We start from the raw sequence: 16,839 nt of genomic DNA, 5'->3' as shown, positions 1-16,839 counted from the left end.
ACCTCCGTCAATGTGCAGTCATTGCTGTTAACCCAAGGCACTCACACTGTCTTTCTGTATAATTTAAACTGTCTTCCTCTGACTTTATTGAATTGATGGCATAACCGTCTCCCGTACATCATTCAAGTCTAGGTTGAAAACGAAAGGTGACCGGGAATCTGCCATTCGGGCTCCTAGACTTTAGAATGGTCAGCCAGAGGACATCATGCTTGCAGATTCAGTGCCTCTTAATTCCCTGCTGGACACTTTTTTTTTTTTTTTTATATATAAATATGCTTTTAATGTATGATCTTAATTACTAATCTTTTTATTCTCCCACCTGTCTTTGCTTCTTTATAATGTGATGCGCTTTGTTACTTGTATTGAAAGCTCTATGCAAATAGTTAAATGTAACTCAGACTCCACTTGCATATGATATCTATCAATATGCTGATGGCACTGTGTCATCCCTGCCGTGCGATCTGAGCAATACAGAATAGTCTTACTTAGCCATTAAAGCCATGTGGGGGACCGATTTTAAATGGCCTCTACTGTCACTGAATTCCAAAGCACACTTCTGTCAGATGTGGCCCTTTCTGGGTGTAGATCGTGGCTTCTCACTCTCTCCTACACCCAGGTACTGTTATCTCAGGTTGTAAATTCCTGGCAGAGACTCTCCCCCTTTTCATGCAGAGAGAGCGACCACAGAGTGAACAAGGGATTTCACTTGGCTCCTAAATCCCCAAAATGGGAGTTTTAAACTATGTCCACCTTTGAGTGTGTGGGAAAGGTCCGTGGACACTTAAGGGACAGTTATGTTGAGTGTTTCATTTTGTGACCACATGAAGGACAGGAAACACACAACTATATCTCTGAATGTGTACATTTCTCAATTTTGCATCTAATTCTTGTATAAAATGAATGAGTAAAGATGAAAATATTTGTTAAATAATGTGATCTTAACCTTTAATTTTGAGAGAATTATATTCCCTGTAAAGTTTAACTAGTCAGCGGCCACGCCCCCAGACATGATCTGGCGTCATAGAACCGCCTTTTCTATTGTTATGAATAAAACCCCCTCCTGAGGAAATCCTCTTCAGACCACGCATACCTCGGTGTAAGCTGAGGTGGCACAGATTTTAGTACCAAGACTAATGAAACCCACAGCGGGAGCTGTGATTGCAAATAGTTGAGTACCAAAACTATACCACGTGGAGCATTGGCTACACGGCTGGAAATGGTTAAACTCTGAGACTATCAATCCCTACAGCATAAGAGCAAATCTTAGATATGAAGTATTAGTCTGCAGCTAGAAATTACGTAAATCGAGGACGAGAATACAGACAACCGCCGAAACATCTATTCTATGAGAACATTTCTGAATGGTACTCTGAAGTATCCATTCTAACCACGAAATACTTTGATCTTCAGGGAAACAGAAAGACAGACTCGAACTGACTCTCCAGCAGACGGACTGACAATTCCAACAGAAAAGACAATATATGGGCGTAAATATATTGATTGCAATTATTCCCGAATGAGTGAGCGTTCATGTGCAAAGGATTAGCATTTCAATGAATATAATTATCCACTGTGTAGTGAAGCCATTTTGTCTTTCCCACTTCTTTCTCAGTCCACACCCCCTTCCCTTTATCCACCAAGCCGTAATATTGGTTTAGCCCACTAGGGGATCTTCCCTATCATTGTTAGTAACCAATATATACTGTTTGTTTGTTTATGCATTACTGTGATTATTTAGTTAGTAAATAAATGATTAAGCCAATTGGTGTACGGATGATTTATAGTAAAGTCTGGGTTTGTGCAGATAACCAACAGTTTACGACGTTCAGATGAGACTGACGTGAAGTAAAGAATAATTCATTAATAAAAGACCAATTGATTAGATATTAAAATATCTGAAGTTTTATATTTGGAAAATTATAACTTTGTAATCTGAAGATTTTCCGTGGTGCCCCGACTTCCTAGTTAATTAAATTTACATGATTAGTTTAATCACATAATAATTACAGAGAATTGATTTGGTAAAATAACAGTCTTCACCTTTAATGATGCCAAAGACACGACACTTCACTCTGTCGGTGTCCTCAGTATAACAGCATGCTCTAAAGGCTTCCTCGGCTACAGGATGGTAAATCTCTCGTTTCCTGTGGGCATCAGTGGCCACATGGAGGGTGGGCACAATGCATCCCTCCCAGGTCCCTGTCCAGCCCAATAGACAATCACCATCTGAAACCCACACACAAAAACAGCCCAGTGTATGGCCAGGCCAAACAATGCTTGATTTCTGGAATACTGCAGATAGAAATATGCAGAGAGACAATGAAAATGCAGCATGCAGCAGAATGCTTAGAGAGGGAGGAAAGGGGTGAGAGAGAGACCCCATCGGGACAAGGCCACAATGAACCCGACTGTCCTCTCTCGCACACACATACCGTTGTGGTAATTTATCCTAAAAGATACAGAAGGGTTCCCCAACTGGTGTCCGGTGGGTGGTTTTATTTGGCCACCCCAAATTTTCGGAACAAAAAATACACAAAATGTTTTCAAATATTACAATTTTACTGTTGAACATAAGACTTTAAAAACACCAGGAAATCAGTTTCAAATTATTTTAATTTTAGAAATCTGTCCCCAAGTATTCCCATAAAGATGTGATCGTATACAAATATAAGCAAATTTTGAAATTAATGTTTTAGTCAAATATCAGTTCGGGCTTCTGTGGTCAATTTGACTTTTTAAAATTATGTTCCGTCCCCCAGACCATCCGCTCAAGAAAATCGGCCCACAGCTGAATCAAGTTGATCTCTACAATATCTCCCCCTTCTCTGCTCTACTTGGTTTGTATCTGAGGTCTCTGGGCCAAATGCCACTAATTAGCTCTGTGGTTGATTAAGGTTGATGTAACTCACATGTACAACCCAAAAATGTGTTGATCAAGGTGATCTATAGCACCGATCACATCTGTTTTAAAGGGTGTGATGACATGACTGATTGTGTGTTTGTTGTGCTTGATACAGACTGGGACCACATGTTAGTGAACCCTCCACTCCTGGGCCTGTCCACGTAGTAGGCTCAAAGTCAGGAGAAGTTCAGAGAAGGGGGAAGAGTTTCTGGGTAACACAGCTTCAGCTCCACAAGCAGGGCTGGGGGCAATGTAATAACTAGTCAATTGTACAACTGAATGCATTCAACTGAAATGTGTTGTCTTCTCTATAAAGCAGTGTAAAACAGAGATCCACTCAGTGTTTTAGTCTGTGTAAAACGGGGAAGAAATAAAGCGTGACACCTCATTGCAATGAGTCCTGGGTCAGCATGACTGCAACACCCTGAGGCATCCTCCTGACTCTGCAGGCCTGAGTCGTGGCATGTGGCACTAACTTCTGAGAAATGTAGCAGTTTGAGCAAACTGTCCCTCCCGCTCAGGAAATAGATAAGCTGCACAAACATCCCCCATTTCCCCCCAGCAACAGCCCTAAAGCAAGGAGTGCCATTTATAACAGGAGACATACTCAAGGTCCTGAGAAAGAGGTGTGGGGAGGGGGGGTTCGCCGGAGGCAGATACCAATGTGGTTGAAACGGAGAGAGCAAGACAGAGAGTGAGAGAATAGAGTGGCCTGCATGCACTACTGCATGTTTCCGGTGGAGGCATTTCTCAGAAGCACCTCTATATCACCATTTCACCCCCTTCCCTAACTTCCAGTTATGTGTGTGAACTTCCAGTTATGAAATATTGAAGTCAGATTAGATACTTTTGAAAAACTAGATATTACTTATTGGATTACTTTGAAATCCAGAAAAGATGTAAAAAATACATTGACACCTTTGTGTTTTCTCAATGGAATTCAATTCAGCATTGAAAAAGGTGCAAGTTTAAGTTTGTTCCACCTGAGTGAGTCTGACCACAAGACAGAGACCACTGATAACACACCAAATGCTTTTGATGGATCCTTTATGTCTTCTAATGCCACTTAAGGGAAAAGTCATCCAAAAGTAACAAAGTAATCAGATTACATTACTGAGTTTGGATAATCCAAAAGTTACATTTTTGGACAGGTAACTAGTAACTGTAATGGATTACATTTAGAAAGTAACCTACCCAACCCTGAAACTCAGCATATGTCAGCTCAATCGGAAATGACTTAAAAATATCTATTGCCCAATCTGTAACACTTCAGCGATACAGATTGAATAGAGCCCTAAAACCATAATAATTTGGAGAGACTGTATTAATAATGTAGGCATTAGCTGTGCAGCTCCCAGAGGCCAATTCTAGAAGACTCCAGGATTGACCCTTTTGACTCATAACATACTGTTTTCATCTGCTGTTGCAGATTTATCCCTACCTATAGTATGAGTACATATCTACCTCAATTACTTCGTACCTCTGCACATCGCCTCGGTACTGGTACCCAGTGTAGCCTTAGGCTACATGTTTTACAATCACATGCAGGGTCACTCGTAGGTCTTATGTGTTCTGTGTACTAAAGAAGTGTGGTTTGATGGTGATCTGTTCAGACTATTTTCCTAAGTGTGTGTAACTGTAAGTAATTACTGATATGGACAGTATATATATATATATATATATATATATATATACTGCTCAAAAAAATAAAGGGAACACTTAAACAACACAATGTAACTCCAAGTCAATCACACTTCTGTGAAATCAAACTGTCCACTTAGGAAGCAACACTGATTGACAATAAATTTCACATGCTGTTGTGCAAATGGAATAGACAACAGGTGGAAATTATAGGCAATAAGCATGACACCCCCAATAAAGGAGTGGTTCTACAGGTGGAGACCACAGACCACTTCTCAGTTCCTATGCTTCCTGGCTGATGTTTTGGTCACTTTTGAATGCTGGCGGTGCTTTCACTCTAGTGGTAGCATGAGACGGAGTCTACAACCCACACAAGTGGCTCAGGTAGTGCAGCTCATCCAGGATGGCACATCAATGCGAGCTGTGGCAAGAAGGTTTGCTGTGTCTGTCAGTGTAGTGTCCAGAGCATGGAGGCGCTACCAGGAGACAGGCCAGTACATCAGGAGACGTGGAGGAGGCCGTAGGAGGGCAACAACCCAGTAGCAGGACCGCTACCTCCGCCTTTGTGCAAGGAGGAGCAGGAGGAGCACTGCCAGAGCCCTGCAAAATGACCTCCAGCAGGCCACAAATGTGCATGTGTCTACTCAAACGGTCAGAAACAGACTCCATGAGGGTGGTATGAGGGCCCAACGTCCACAGGTGGGGGTTGTTCTTACAGCCCAACACCGTGCAGGACGTTTGGCACTTGCCAGAGAACACCAAGATTGGCAAATTCGCCACTGGCGCCCTGTGCTCTTCACAGATGAAAGCAGGTTCACACTGAGCACGTGACAGAGTCTGGAGACGCCATGGAGAACGTTCTGCTGCCTGCAACATCCTCCAGCATGACCGGTTTGGCGGTGGGTCAGTCATGGTGTGGGGTGGCATTTCTTTGGGGGGCCGCACAGCCCTCCATGTGCTCACCAGAGGTAGCCTGACTGCCATTAGGTACCGAGATGAGATCCTCAGACCCCTTGTGAGACCATATGCTGGTGTGGTTGGCCCTGGGCTCCTCCTAATGCAAGACAATGCTTGACCTCATATGGCTGGAGTGTGTCAGCAGTTCCTGCAAGAGGAAGGCATTGATGCTATGGACTGGCCCGCCCGTTCCCCAGACCTGAATCCAATTGAGCACATCTGGGACATCATGTCTTGCTCCATCCACCAACGCCACGTTGCACCACAGACTGTCCAGGAGTTGGCGGATGCTTTAGTCCAGGTCCAGGTCTGGGAGGAGATCCCTCAGGAGACCATCCGCCACCTCATCAGGAGCATGCCCAGGCGTTGTAGGGAGGTCATACAGGCACGTGGAGGCCACACACACTACTGAGCCTCATTTTGACTTGTTTTAAGGACATTACATCAAAGTTGGATCAGCCTGAAGTGTGTTTTTCCACTTTAATTTTGAGTGTGACTCCAAATCCAGACCTCCATGGGTTGATAAATTGGATTTCCATTGATTATTTTTGTGTGATTTTGTTGTCAGCACATTCAACTATGTAAAGAAAAAAGTATTAAATAAGATTATTTCTTTCATTCAGATCTAGGATGTGTTGTTTAAGTGTTCCCTTTATTTTTTTGAGCAGTGTATATCATCTGGAAGTCAGGTTTCTGTGGAGGAGTCCTCATTAATTCCACACCAAAGGAAGAGATGTAAGATGTATTGAACTCAAGCACATGGTGATCATTGACAACCTTGAAATCATCCACATAAGAGAGTGCCCATTGGGACTGAAGTCCTTTACTACTCAACAGCTACATAGAAAATGAAATGGGCAGCACTCCAAAGGACGCCTTCTTCAACCTCCAGTGTATCAAAATCAGTGGAACTGAAAGCCAGAAACAGAACACACTAAAAGAGCGTGTCTCTCTTAATTGCTGTTAGTGTAACAGTGTTGATCCTTCTGCCTAACCTCTTTCTCACCCATTCCTCTGTGGAGAGCAGAGCGAAAGGTGGCCAGGTGTGTGTGTTGCTTTGTCCACCACACCATTGTACCCAACTAATCCCTCCTTCACAACAGGAAGTCCGTGAATGATGGATTTACCCCGCTCTTCATCCCATCCCATCCCTCGCTCATTTCAGCTTTGTCCAGAGTTTTAATCCGGCTTTGATTAATAAATGGATAACAAAAAAAAAGACAAGATAAAGGTGATGGATGGATGGAGGGTTAGGGACAGGGCAGGTGGAGGGAAAGGGGAAAGGGAGAAAAGAGGAAAATAGAGTAGCACAGACAGGTTTGAGTCAGTGAGACCACTTCACAGCTTCCTGGAAGAGATGGCTCTTCTGTGGAAGACAAGTGTAATGGAAAAAACGATTCTGTGTGAAACACCTGCTGTTTATCCCTCCACTGCTTATCTGTTGTTTTCTCCCGCCCTTACAGTAATGTTGGGCCATGGCACAGATGTTTCCATATGTTCAACGTGGACTTTAATCATTACAATTCATATATTAGAGTACAGTATGTTCATACATGTACATATTCTCAAACTGGATTAGACGAAACAACAATCCTACACTGAAAAAACAATCATGGCAAAGTCTTTTGAATTTTCCTTATGATTAATGTGATTTGTTAGTGAGCTTACAAGTTAGGGTGAGATAAGAAGTGGTAATAAAAGTTCACAAAAACAATGTAAAACAAAAACACACCCTCACAATATCGGTAAGCAGCAGATACAATTTCAAACAGCACAAGATCAGCATAAATCAGAATGGTACGACTGTTTATTTGCATGTCTACCTCAAAATGAAAAACTCTACATCATTAACATGGCACGGAATGTATTGGGATGCAGCTCAAATCTCTGATTACATCTTCTCTCTAATAGACCACTAAAACAACACTAACTACAGCTGATACATGTCTCAGGAAAGCTTGTGCGGTAATTGACAGAAGAGCAAGGCTGGCATACAGTGAAAACAATCACAACGTAATAGAGGAGGTAACAAAGGAGAAATCAAGTTAAACACACTTATAAACTGACCGCATGGTAAAGTTAAACATACTTAAAGAAACTGACCACATGGTAAAGTTAAACATACTTATGAAGAAACTGACCACATGGTGAACACAATCATTAGTTCATTTTGGTATTCAGAAATCCAAAATCATGCATTGACGTCACTAGGAGATTTGTGCAAAATAAATTCTAGATACAAGATGTTTAAAGGTAGGATGCTGCACTATTATTGCATTCCTAACATCTGACGTATAACTTTAACTGATAATGAGGATTGGAAGATGCAGCATCCCATGGTATAAATTCAATGTAAAGAAAAATAGGAACCGTTTGGTTCTTCATGAAAAAAACATTCTTACACACAGTACTGCGCTAAGTACACTCCAGAAACAAACTATCTGCCTGTGTTTTCAAAAGAATGCTAGTATTTCATATTTTATCAAACGCTCTTAATCAGTTCAACAATTAACTTCTATGGTATTTAATGAATGTTCTTTGACAGAAGCAGTTGAACTGTGTTTATGGTTTCATTGTTTCAAGTGACACACACACCCCTCTGCCATTAACACATTAAACACTACAGTACGTTTACCTAAAAACAGATTCACATTTAAACAGCTTGTGAACATATCCAAACTCCAAAACCTACCACTCGGTGAAGTTTTGCAAAAATAAAAAATGTGAAACATAACATGAGCGATATCACTCTCACGCACACAGGAGGGCAGGTTTTTAAGATAGGCCAGCGGAGTGTCCTGGGATAGGTTGGCGAGTTCACACAGGCTTCGTCACAAAGAGATCCATCCTTCTATCCGTCTGTCATCTGATTGCATCACACTGCTAAAAAAACACAATCTTAGGTTCATCAGTATCCAGGTTTTTCAGTGTCAGCATCCAGTATACTGTCCTTGTGAGGTCCCAGACAAAGCCCACTAAGGCCCTGGGTGGCTTATAGTCTGGTCAGGGAGCTAAACCACAGAGGTCCTGCTGGTCAGAACATGGAAGTGGAGCCAGTCATGTGACTGTAGATGTAGTTATGCTGCGTTCATAACCAAGTGTGAAAGTGTTAATTACCAGTTGGATGCACTCACATGCTTTGAACTCAAGTCTTATTAATGAATATATTCTTTCTACAGCTTATCAGTGTACACCCCATATATTCACCTTGTTGATGATGCTTATTATGCATCATGGTTGACCAAAAGATTACATGTAACAAACATTTCATTAAAATTGGAAACAATTAAATATATACAGTACCAGTCAAGAATTTGGACACACCTACTCATTCAAGGGTTTTTCTACATTTGTACTATTTTCTACATAGTAGAATAATAGTGAAGACAAACTATGAAATAACAAATGGAATCGGGTAGTAACCAAAGAAAGTGTTAAACAAATCAAAACAGATGCTATTTTAGATTCTTCAAAATAGCCACCCTTTGCCTTGATAACAACTTTGCACACTTTTGGCATTCTTTCAACCAGCTTCACCTGGAATGCTTTTCCAACAGTCTTGAAGGAGTTCCCACATATGCTGAGCACTTGTTGGCTGCTTTTCCTTCACTCTGCAGTCCAACTCATCCCAAACCATCTCAATTGGGTTGAGGTCGGGTGATTGTGGAGGCCAGGTCGTCTGATGCAGCACACCATCACTCCCCTTGGTCAAATAGCCCTTACACAGCCTGGAGGTGTGTTGGGTCATTGTCCTGTTGAAAAACAAATGATAGTCCCACTAAGTGCAAACCAGATGGGATGGCGTATCGCTGCAGAATGCTGTGGTAGCCATGCTGGTTAAGTGTGCCTTGAATTCTAAATAAATCACCGAGTGTCACCGGCAAAGCACCATCACACCTCCTCCTCCATGGTTCACGGTGGGAAATACACATGTGGAGATCACCCGTTCACCTACTTTGCATCTCACATAGACACTGCGGTTGGAACCAACCATTTGGACTCATCAGACCAAAGGACGTATTTCCACCGGTCTAATGTCCATTGCTTGTGTTTTTTGGCCCAAGCAAGTCTTCTTATTGGTGTCCTTTAGTAGTGGTTTCTTTGCAGCAATTTGACCACGAAGGCCTGATTTCACGCAGTCTCCTCTAAACAGTTGATGTTGAGATGTCTGTTACTTGAACTCTATGAAGCATTTATTTGGGCTGAAATCTGAGGTGCAGTTAATTGCCAATTTCTGAGGCTGGTAACTAATGAACTTATCCTCTGCAGCAGAGGTAACTCTGGGTCTTCCTTTCCTGTGGCGTTCCTCATGAGAGCCTGTTTCATAACGCTTGGTAGTTTTTGCGACTGCACTTTAAGAAACTTTCAAAGTTCATGAAATTTTCCGTATTGACTGACATTCATGGTCTTTAAAGTAATGATGGACTATTGTTTCTCTTTGCTTATTTTAGCTGTTCTTGGCATAATATGGACTTGGTCTTCTGTATACCAACCCTACTGTACCTTGTCATAACACAACTGATTGGCTCAAATGCATTAAACTTTTAACAAGGCACACCTGTTAATTGAAATGCATTCTAGGTGACTACCTCATGAAGCTGTTTGAGAGAATGCCAAGTGTTTGCAAAGCTGTCATCAAGGCAAAGGGTTGCTACTTTGAAGAATCTCAAATATATTTTGATTTGTTTAACACTTTTTTGGTTACTACATGATTCCGTGTGTTATTTCATAGTTTTGATGTCTCCACTATTATTCTACAATGTAGAAAATAGTTTAAAAAAAATTAAAATTAAAAATGGAACGAGTGTGTCCAAACTTTTGACTGTTACTGTGAAATTAATTTAAACATTGTATGTTGATGCTAATATTATGTACAATATCTAATTATGTTGGCATATGATAACAATAGCCTAATATATTCATGCTGTAAACTATCATCTTAACAGTTTCACTCAATTCAAATCAACCTAATAATCATGACACACCCCTCACTGTTGTCATTGGGTGCACCGTTTGTCGACATAAGGGAAATGTCATGAATGCTTGAACCAGGTTAAGGCGGCACAGGGATGCCGAAACATTGGTGGTTTACCCAATAAATTACTGGGAGTTCATAGAGTGTGCAAGTCTATTTTTATAGCAAACTAGCTGCATCAACCATAAATGAAAAGTACAGCTATTATGCTCGTAAACAAATGATAGTGTTAACAAACCATATTAATATATTGCTTTATTGTTGCATTTATCTATTGAAAATGATGTGGTTGGAGCGCAGGGGTGATAGACAAGGTTCCCACTAGTAATTACCAGTTGGAGGGTCGTTCAAGTGGATTTTTCCCAGTCGTATGTGGTAAAAACCTCCTTCCCACTTGGATATGAACACAGAATGAGTCTCAGGGTGTTTCTCAATATGCATACTACCGTGCTCCACACTCTCACTGAGTACGTTCGTGAGGACGAGAGTGTGGAGTATGCATAAAACATCACATCTGAGAAGCACTCGCACTCCCCCTACTGTATTACCTCACGCTTAACCTCCCCAGTCACTAAACCTTCTTCCAGCCACAATGGCAACAAGACAAAACAAGATATTCACAAAGCAAACATTTACTTCATAATTATCAGCTAGATATGAGAATCGTAAATGTAGCTAACCAGATAGGTCATTTTTGCCTGTTAAACTAAAACTAATATTTTGCAAGATGTAAATTATTCGTCGCGATCTGGCTGGCTAACAGTGGTAGCTAGCCAGTTAGCCCTATTGACTTATGTGCTTGTGATCTACGGTACGTAGGCAGTTAAACATGCCAAAATTAAACACAGCATGTATTTATTAACATATAATGATAAAGTATTGTAGTCAGGAAACATTTGAGATGTGAATAGGCAACATTTCATGCCTTAGTGTATTTTCTCTGCTTCAGCTAAAATAATGGCCACCAATGATTTCAGGAAATTCTCAATTTCTAACGTTCTTGCATCATATTTCCTTGCATACTTTCCATTGAAGCTAGCATCGATGCATACTTCAAAATATGTACAAAACGGAGTGTGCATTCAAGAAGTGCCCCCAGTGCGCTGTTTCGCATACTTTGATTTGGACTTCGACCCTCCCGTGCGCCTATTTGCGTACTCGGAATATGGAAGTATGCATTTTGAGAAACACCCTCTGAGTCTCTCTCTGTCGGAGTTCTGATTGGTTCACACCTAAAAAACACACACACGGACAAACACATACAGGTCGTGTCATTACAATGAGGCTATAAACATTGCTTGACATTTTACTATCAGGTTACACACTGCACTGTGTGTATATAGTAGTAGTCAGTGGAGAGCATTTTTACTGCGAAAATCCAGAGATGTTACCAAAAAAGGCAATGAAAGCAGAAGTGAAAGATCAAATGAAAGATATTAAAGAGTGATTGTATAATTCTCTCATTCATTTGTAGGCCTGGTTTGCCTCTGAGTTGAGTTTGAATTGAGTAGAGCACACAAACCTGAGTGTATGTACAGTTGAAGTCGGAAGTTTACACATACCTTAGCCAAATACATTTAAACTCAGTTTGTCACAATTCCTGACATTTAATCCTAGTAAAAATTCACTGTCTTAGGTCAGTTAGGATCACCACTTTATTTTAAGAATAATTGTAGAGAGAATGATTTATTCCAGTTTTTATTTCTATCATCACATTCCCAGTAGGTCAGAAGTTTACATACACTCAATTAGTATTTGGTAGCATTGCCTTTAAATTGTTGAACTTGGGTCAAACATTTTGGGTAGCCTTCCACAAGCTTCCCACAATAAGTTGGGGGAATATTGGCCCATTCCTCCTGACAGAGCTGGTGTAACCAAGTCAGGTTTCTAGGCCTCCTTGCTCAAACATGCTTTTTCAGTTCTGCCCAGAAATGTTCTATAGAATTGAGGTCAGGGCTTTGTGATGGCCACTCCAATACCTTGACTTTGTTGTCCTTAAGCCATTTTGCCACAACTTTGGAAGTATGCTAGGGTCATTGTCCATTTGGAAGACCCATTTGCGACAAAGCTTTAACTTCTTGACTGATGTCTTGAGATGTTGCTTCAATATATCCACATAATTTCCATCCTCATGAAATTTCCATCCTATTTTGTGAAGTGCACCTGTCCCTCCTGCAGCAAAGCACCCCAACAACATGATGCTGCCACCCCTGTGCTTCACGGTTGGGATGGTGTTCTTCGGCTTGCAAGTCTCCCCATTTTTCCTCCAAACATAATTATGGGCAAACAGTTCTATTTTTGATTCATCAGACCAGAGGACATTTCTCCAAAAAGTACGATCTTTGTCCCCATGCGCAGTTGCAAACCGTAGTCTGGCTTTTACATGGCGGTTTTGGAGCAGTGGCTTCTTCCTTGCTGAGAGGCCTTTCAGGTTATGGCGATATAGGACTTGTTTCACTGTGGATATAGATGCTTTTGTACCCATTTCCTCCAGCGTCTTCACAAGGTCCTTTGCTGTTGTTCTGGGATTGATTTGCACTTTTCGCACCAAAGTACGTTCATCTCTAGGAGACAGAACGCTTCCTGAGCGGTATGACGGCTGCGTGGTCCCATGAGGTTTATACTTGCGTACTATTGTTTGTACAGATGAACATGGTACCTTCAGGCATTTGGAAATTGCTCCCAAGGAGGAGCCAGACTTGTGGAGGTCTACAATTTTTTTTGAGGTCTTGGCTGATTTCACAATGTCACGCAAAGAGGCACCGAGTTTGAAGGTAGGCCTTGAAATACATCCACAGGTACACCTCCAATTGACTCAATTGATGTCAATTAGCCTATCAGAAGCTTCTAAAGCCATGACATTTTCTGGAATTTTCCAAGCTGTTTAAAGGCACAGTCAACTTAGTGTATGTAAACTTCTGACCCAGTGGAATTGTAATACAGTGAATTGTAAGTGAAATAATCTGTCTGTGAACAATTATTGGAAAAATGACTTGTGTCATGCACAAAGTAGATGTGCTAACCGACTTGCCAAAACTATAGTGTGTTAACAAGAAATTTGTGGAGTGGTTGAAAAACGAGTTTTAATGACTCCAACCTAAGTGTAGGTAAACTTCCGACTTCAACTGTACACAAACTGGCATATTTCAAGTAAATGTCTCTGGATAGGAATGCCTACTGAGTAGACAACCCTGAAGTCATTAAAAATGGCAGCGTTTGCTGGTACATTATTGTAATGTCCAATGTTTTGGATGCAACTCAGTACATCTCACTATTCCAGTTTTTCCCCATAGAAAGTGGTAAGCAGGCCAGCGTACAGTAATACTCATGACTTCTTCTGGGCAGTTCAATTCGCTGTGTCGACTATTTCCTCATGAGGTAATTTCTCTCTGTTCACAGCCTTGTGGCTAAACCCTCATGGGACCAACGCTTGGACTGAAAATTGAAAGATTATTTAAAACTAATGTTCTGCATGGAAAGCTACCGCTCTGCAGGGAAAGCTAACGGGCTAGGGCTAACACCAGCCGCTCTGCAGGGAAAGCTACCACTCTGCAGGGAAAGCTAACAGTCTTGGGCTAACAAGTAATCACCTCCCAGTCTTAGAAACATTACAAATAAAACGCATCCAGCTTCTAGAATTGTCGTTTCTACAGGTGATCCTAGCAAGTGTTTGTTCATAAGATGCTACCTCCAACATTGATTCGATCTGCTCTTTCAGAGTAGGAGTGGCATGAACCTTCCAAATTCTAAGGATCACTCTAGCTGCTGTAACGATACCAACAGTGATCAGTGCAAATTCCTAATTTGTTACATTCGGTAACTCTGTTCTATTGCCGAAGATACATTCTCGGGGGAAACTGGAATTGTTAACCCCAACCATTCCTCCAGATATTTCAAAACATCCTTCCAGAAAGGTAGAACTAATGTTCATTCCCATATTGCGTGTAAAAATGTTCCAGTGTCTTTGACATTTCCAACACAGAGAATTGTTGGTCAGCCCCATCTTATGAAGCCTTGTTGGGGTCTAATAAAACCTATGTAGTATCTTACATTGAGTAAGTTTCCCCCTGGCTTCCCTTATGTTCCTCCCTGAGCTGGACAAGATCTTCAACCAAGTATAATCCTCAATTTCACACTTTAGGTCAATTTGATATATTGTTCTGAGGTGTTTACAGTCTTTACTCTGCAGATGACTAAATATTGAGTAGAAAATGGCTGCTTTATGTTTGGGTAATTCCAAATTCTCAGCTATTGGGTTCTTTCCTGGATTTCATTGATAGCCGGTTAACAAACATTCTCTCAATTGTAAATATTTCCAGAAATGTCCCTCATCTCCAACATCCTATTTTTGTACCAAAATCGGAGTAGGACATTGAAACATCTTCACTGTACAGATCACCTATAGTATGAATTCCGTTCATTAGCCACTGTTTCCAGTTCACAGCCTTCTTTCCTATCCATAGCCTAGGATTGTGCCACAATGATGAGTATCCTTGTTTTGGATGTGAAATTCCACATATCTTGTGTACTGTTCCTACACCTCTGAGTGTAACAAAATTGGGTTGAGAGTTTCAATAGACCTCTCCCCTCTAAGACTATGTGACAGAGTATCAACAGAAGTGAAGGGATAACTTAGAACAGGAACTATTGTTATCCAATCCAGCATCCTTTTGCCCCAAAGCGTCGCCAATTTAGCCATTTCAAATGATAAATTGTACAATTTAACATCTGGTAAAGCCAAGCCTCCTACATCCCTTGGTGAGCATATTTTCTTCATATTAATCCTGTGTTTTTCCCTATCCCACAAAGTATTTAGTTAATTTGTCATGTTGTTCGGTCTGGAATATTCATAGGTAACATTGCAGAGATATAATACAATTGTGGGACCCAAACCATTTTAATCACGTTGATCTTTCCCCATAAAGAAAGTTACCTTTACCCATTTTTCTAAATTGGTCTTAATCTTGAATCGTAGTGGCTCAAAATGTTTGTCTCTTCACTTGGTCCAAATTTGAGCTCAACTTCATGCCCAAATATTTAATCCCAGTAGGAACCCATTTGAAATTAAATAGGGTAATGGTTCCAGAGTAACATATGGCATTAATTGGCATTGCTTCCGACTAACTGCAAGATGGTGCTGTCCGAGATGGTCGCCTCGCTTTGAGTCCTTAGGAAATTATACAGCATTTTTTTTTTTATGTATTATTTTTTACATTGTTACTCCAATAAGTCTTATTACTACATACAGACAAACTGAGCAACAGCGCCTCTTCAACCTCAGGAGGCTGAAGAAATGTGGCTTGTCACCCAAAACCCTGACAAACTTTTACAGATGCACAATCGAGAACATCCTGTCGGGCTGTATCACAGCCTGGTACGGCAACTGCACCGCCCTCAACCGCAAGGCTCTCCAGAGGGTGGTGCGGTCTGCACAACGCATCACCGGGGGCAAACTACCTGTCCTCCATGACACCTACAGCACCCGATGTCACAGGAAGGCCAAAAAGATCATCAAGGACAGCCATCCAAGCCACTGCCTGTTCACACCGCTATCATCCAGGAGGCGAGTTCAGTACAGGTGCATCAAAGCTGGGACCGAGGGACTGAAAAACAGCTTCTATCTCATGGCCATCAGACTGTTAAACAGCCATCACTAACACAGAGAGGCTGCTCCCTACATTGAGACCCAATCAGTGGCCACTTTAATAAATGGATCACTAGTCACTTTAAACAATGCCACTTTAATAATGATGTTCACATATCTTACCTTACTCATATCCTATGTATATACTGTATTTTATACCATCTATTGCACTTGCATATGCCGCTCGGCCATCGCTCATCCATATATTTCTATGTACATATTCGCATTCACCCCTTTAGATTTGTGTGTATTAGGTAGTTGTTGGGAAATTGTTAGATATTACTGCACTGTCGGAACTAGAAGCACAAGCATTTCGCTACTCTCGCATTAACCTCTGCTAACCATGTGTATGTGGTCGATAAAATTAGATTTGATTTATTCCAATTGATTTTGTAGCCTGCCATACTAGAATATGATTCAATACAAGTAAGTAATTGTGGTACAGACTGAAGTGGATCAGAGACCAGCAGTAGAATATCATCTGCATACATAAGCAGCTTGTATTCTTTTCCTCCTCAATGTACACCCCTTATTTCTGGATCTGTTCTTATCATTGTCACAAGAGGCTCTAAAACTATGGTGAGCAGGAGAGGGGAGAGCGAGCAACACTGCCTTGTGCCTCTAGAAAGACAAAAAAAGGAGACATAATTCCATTTGTAAGTACTGATGCTTTAGGATTAGAATAGAGGACCCTATCCATTTACAAGTCAGGTCCAGAAC

General features: G+C 41.2%; 1 protein-coding gene across 8 annotated transcripts in view; it reads right to left on the bottom strand.

Moving 5' to 3' along the window:
• Nucleotides 1-2,017: 2,017 nt before the first annotated feature.
• LOC115155771 (ganglioside-induced differentiation-associated protein 2) overlaps nt 2,018-16,839 on the bottom strand; it is a 42,301-nt gene continuing 27,479 nt past the window's right edge. For 2 of the 8 annotated variants that reach the window (XM_029702710.1, XM_029702706.1), the window contains exon 14: nt 2,018-2,226. In XM_029702710.1, the coding sequence (XP_029558570.1) occupies nt 2,119-2,226 (108 nt within the window). In that variant the 3' untranslated portion in view covers nt 2,018-2,118. Of the gene's footprint in view, nt 2,227-6,990; nt 8,384-10,631; nt 11,708-16,839 lie in introns of those variants that run through there. The other 6 variants (XR_003868127.1, XR_003868128.1, XR_003868129.1 and 3 more) reach the window with 6 other exon arrangements.

This window comes from Salmo trutta, chromosome 20 (genome assembly GCF_901001165.1).
Source record: "Salmo trutta chromosome 20, fSalTru1.1, whole genome shotgun sequence".
NCBI lineage: Eukaryota > Metazoa > Chordata > Actinopteri > Salmoniformes > Salmonidae > Salmo > Salmo trutta.
Note: the sequence above shows the minus strand (reverse complement) of the source record. Positions and strands in the feature narration are given on the sequence as shown.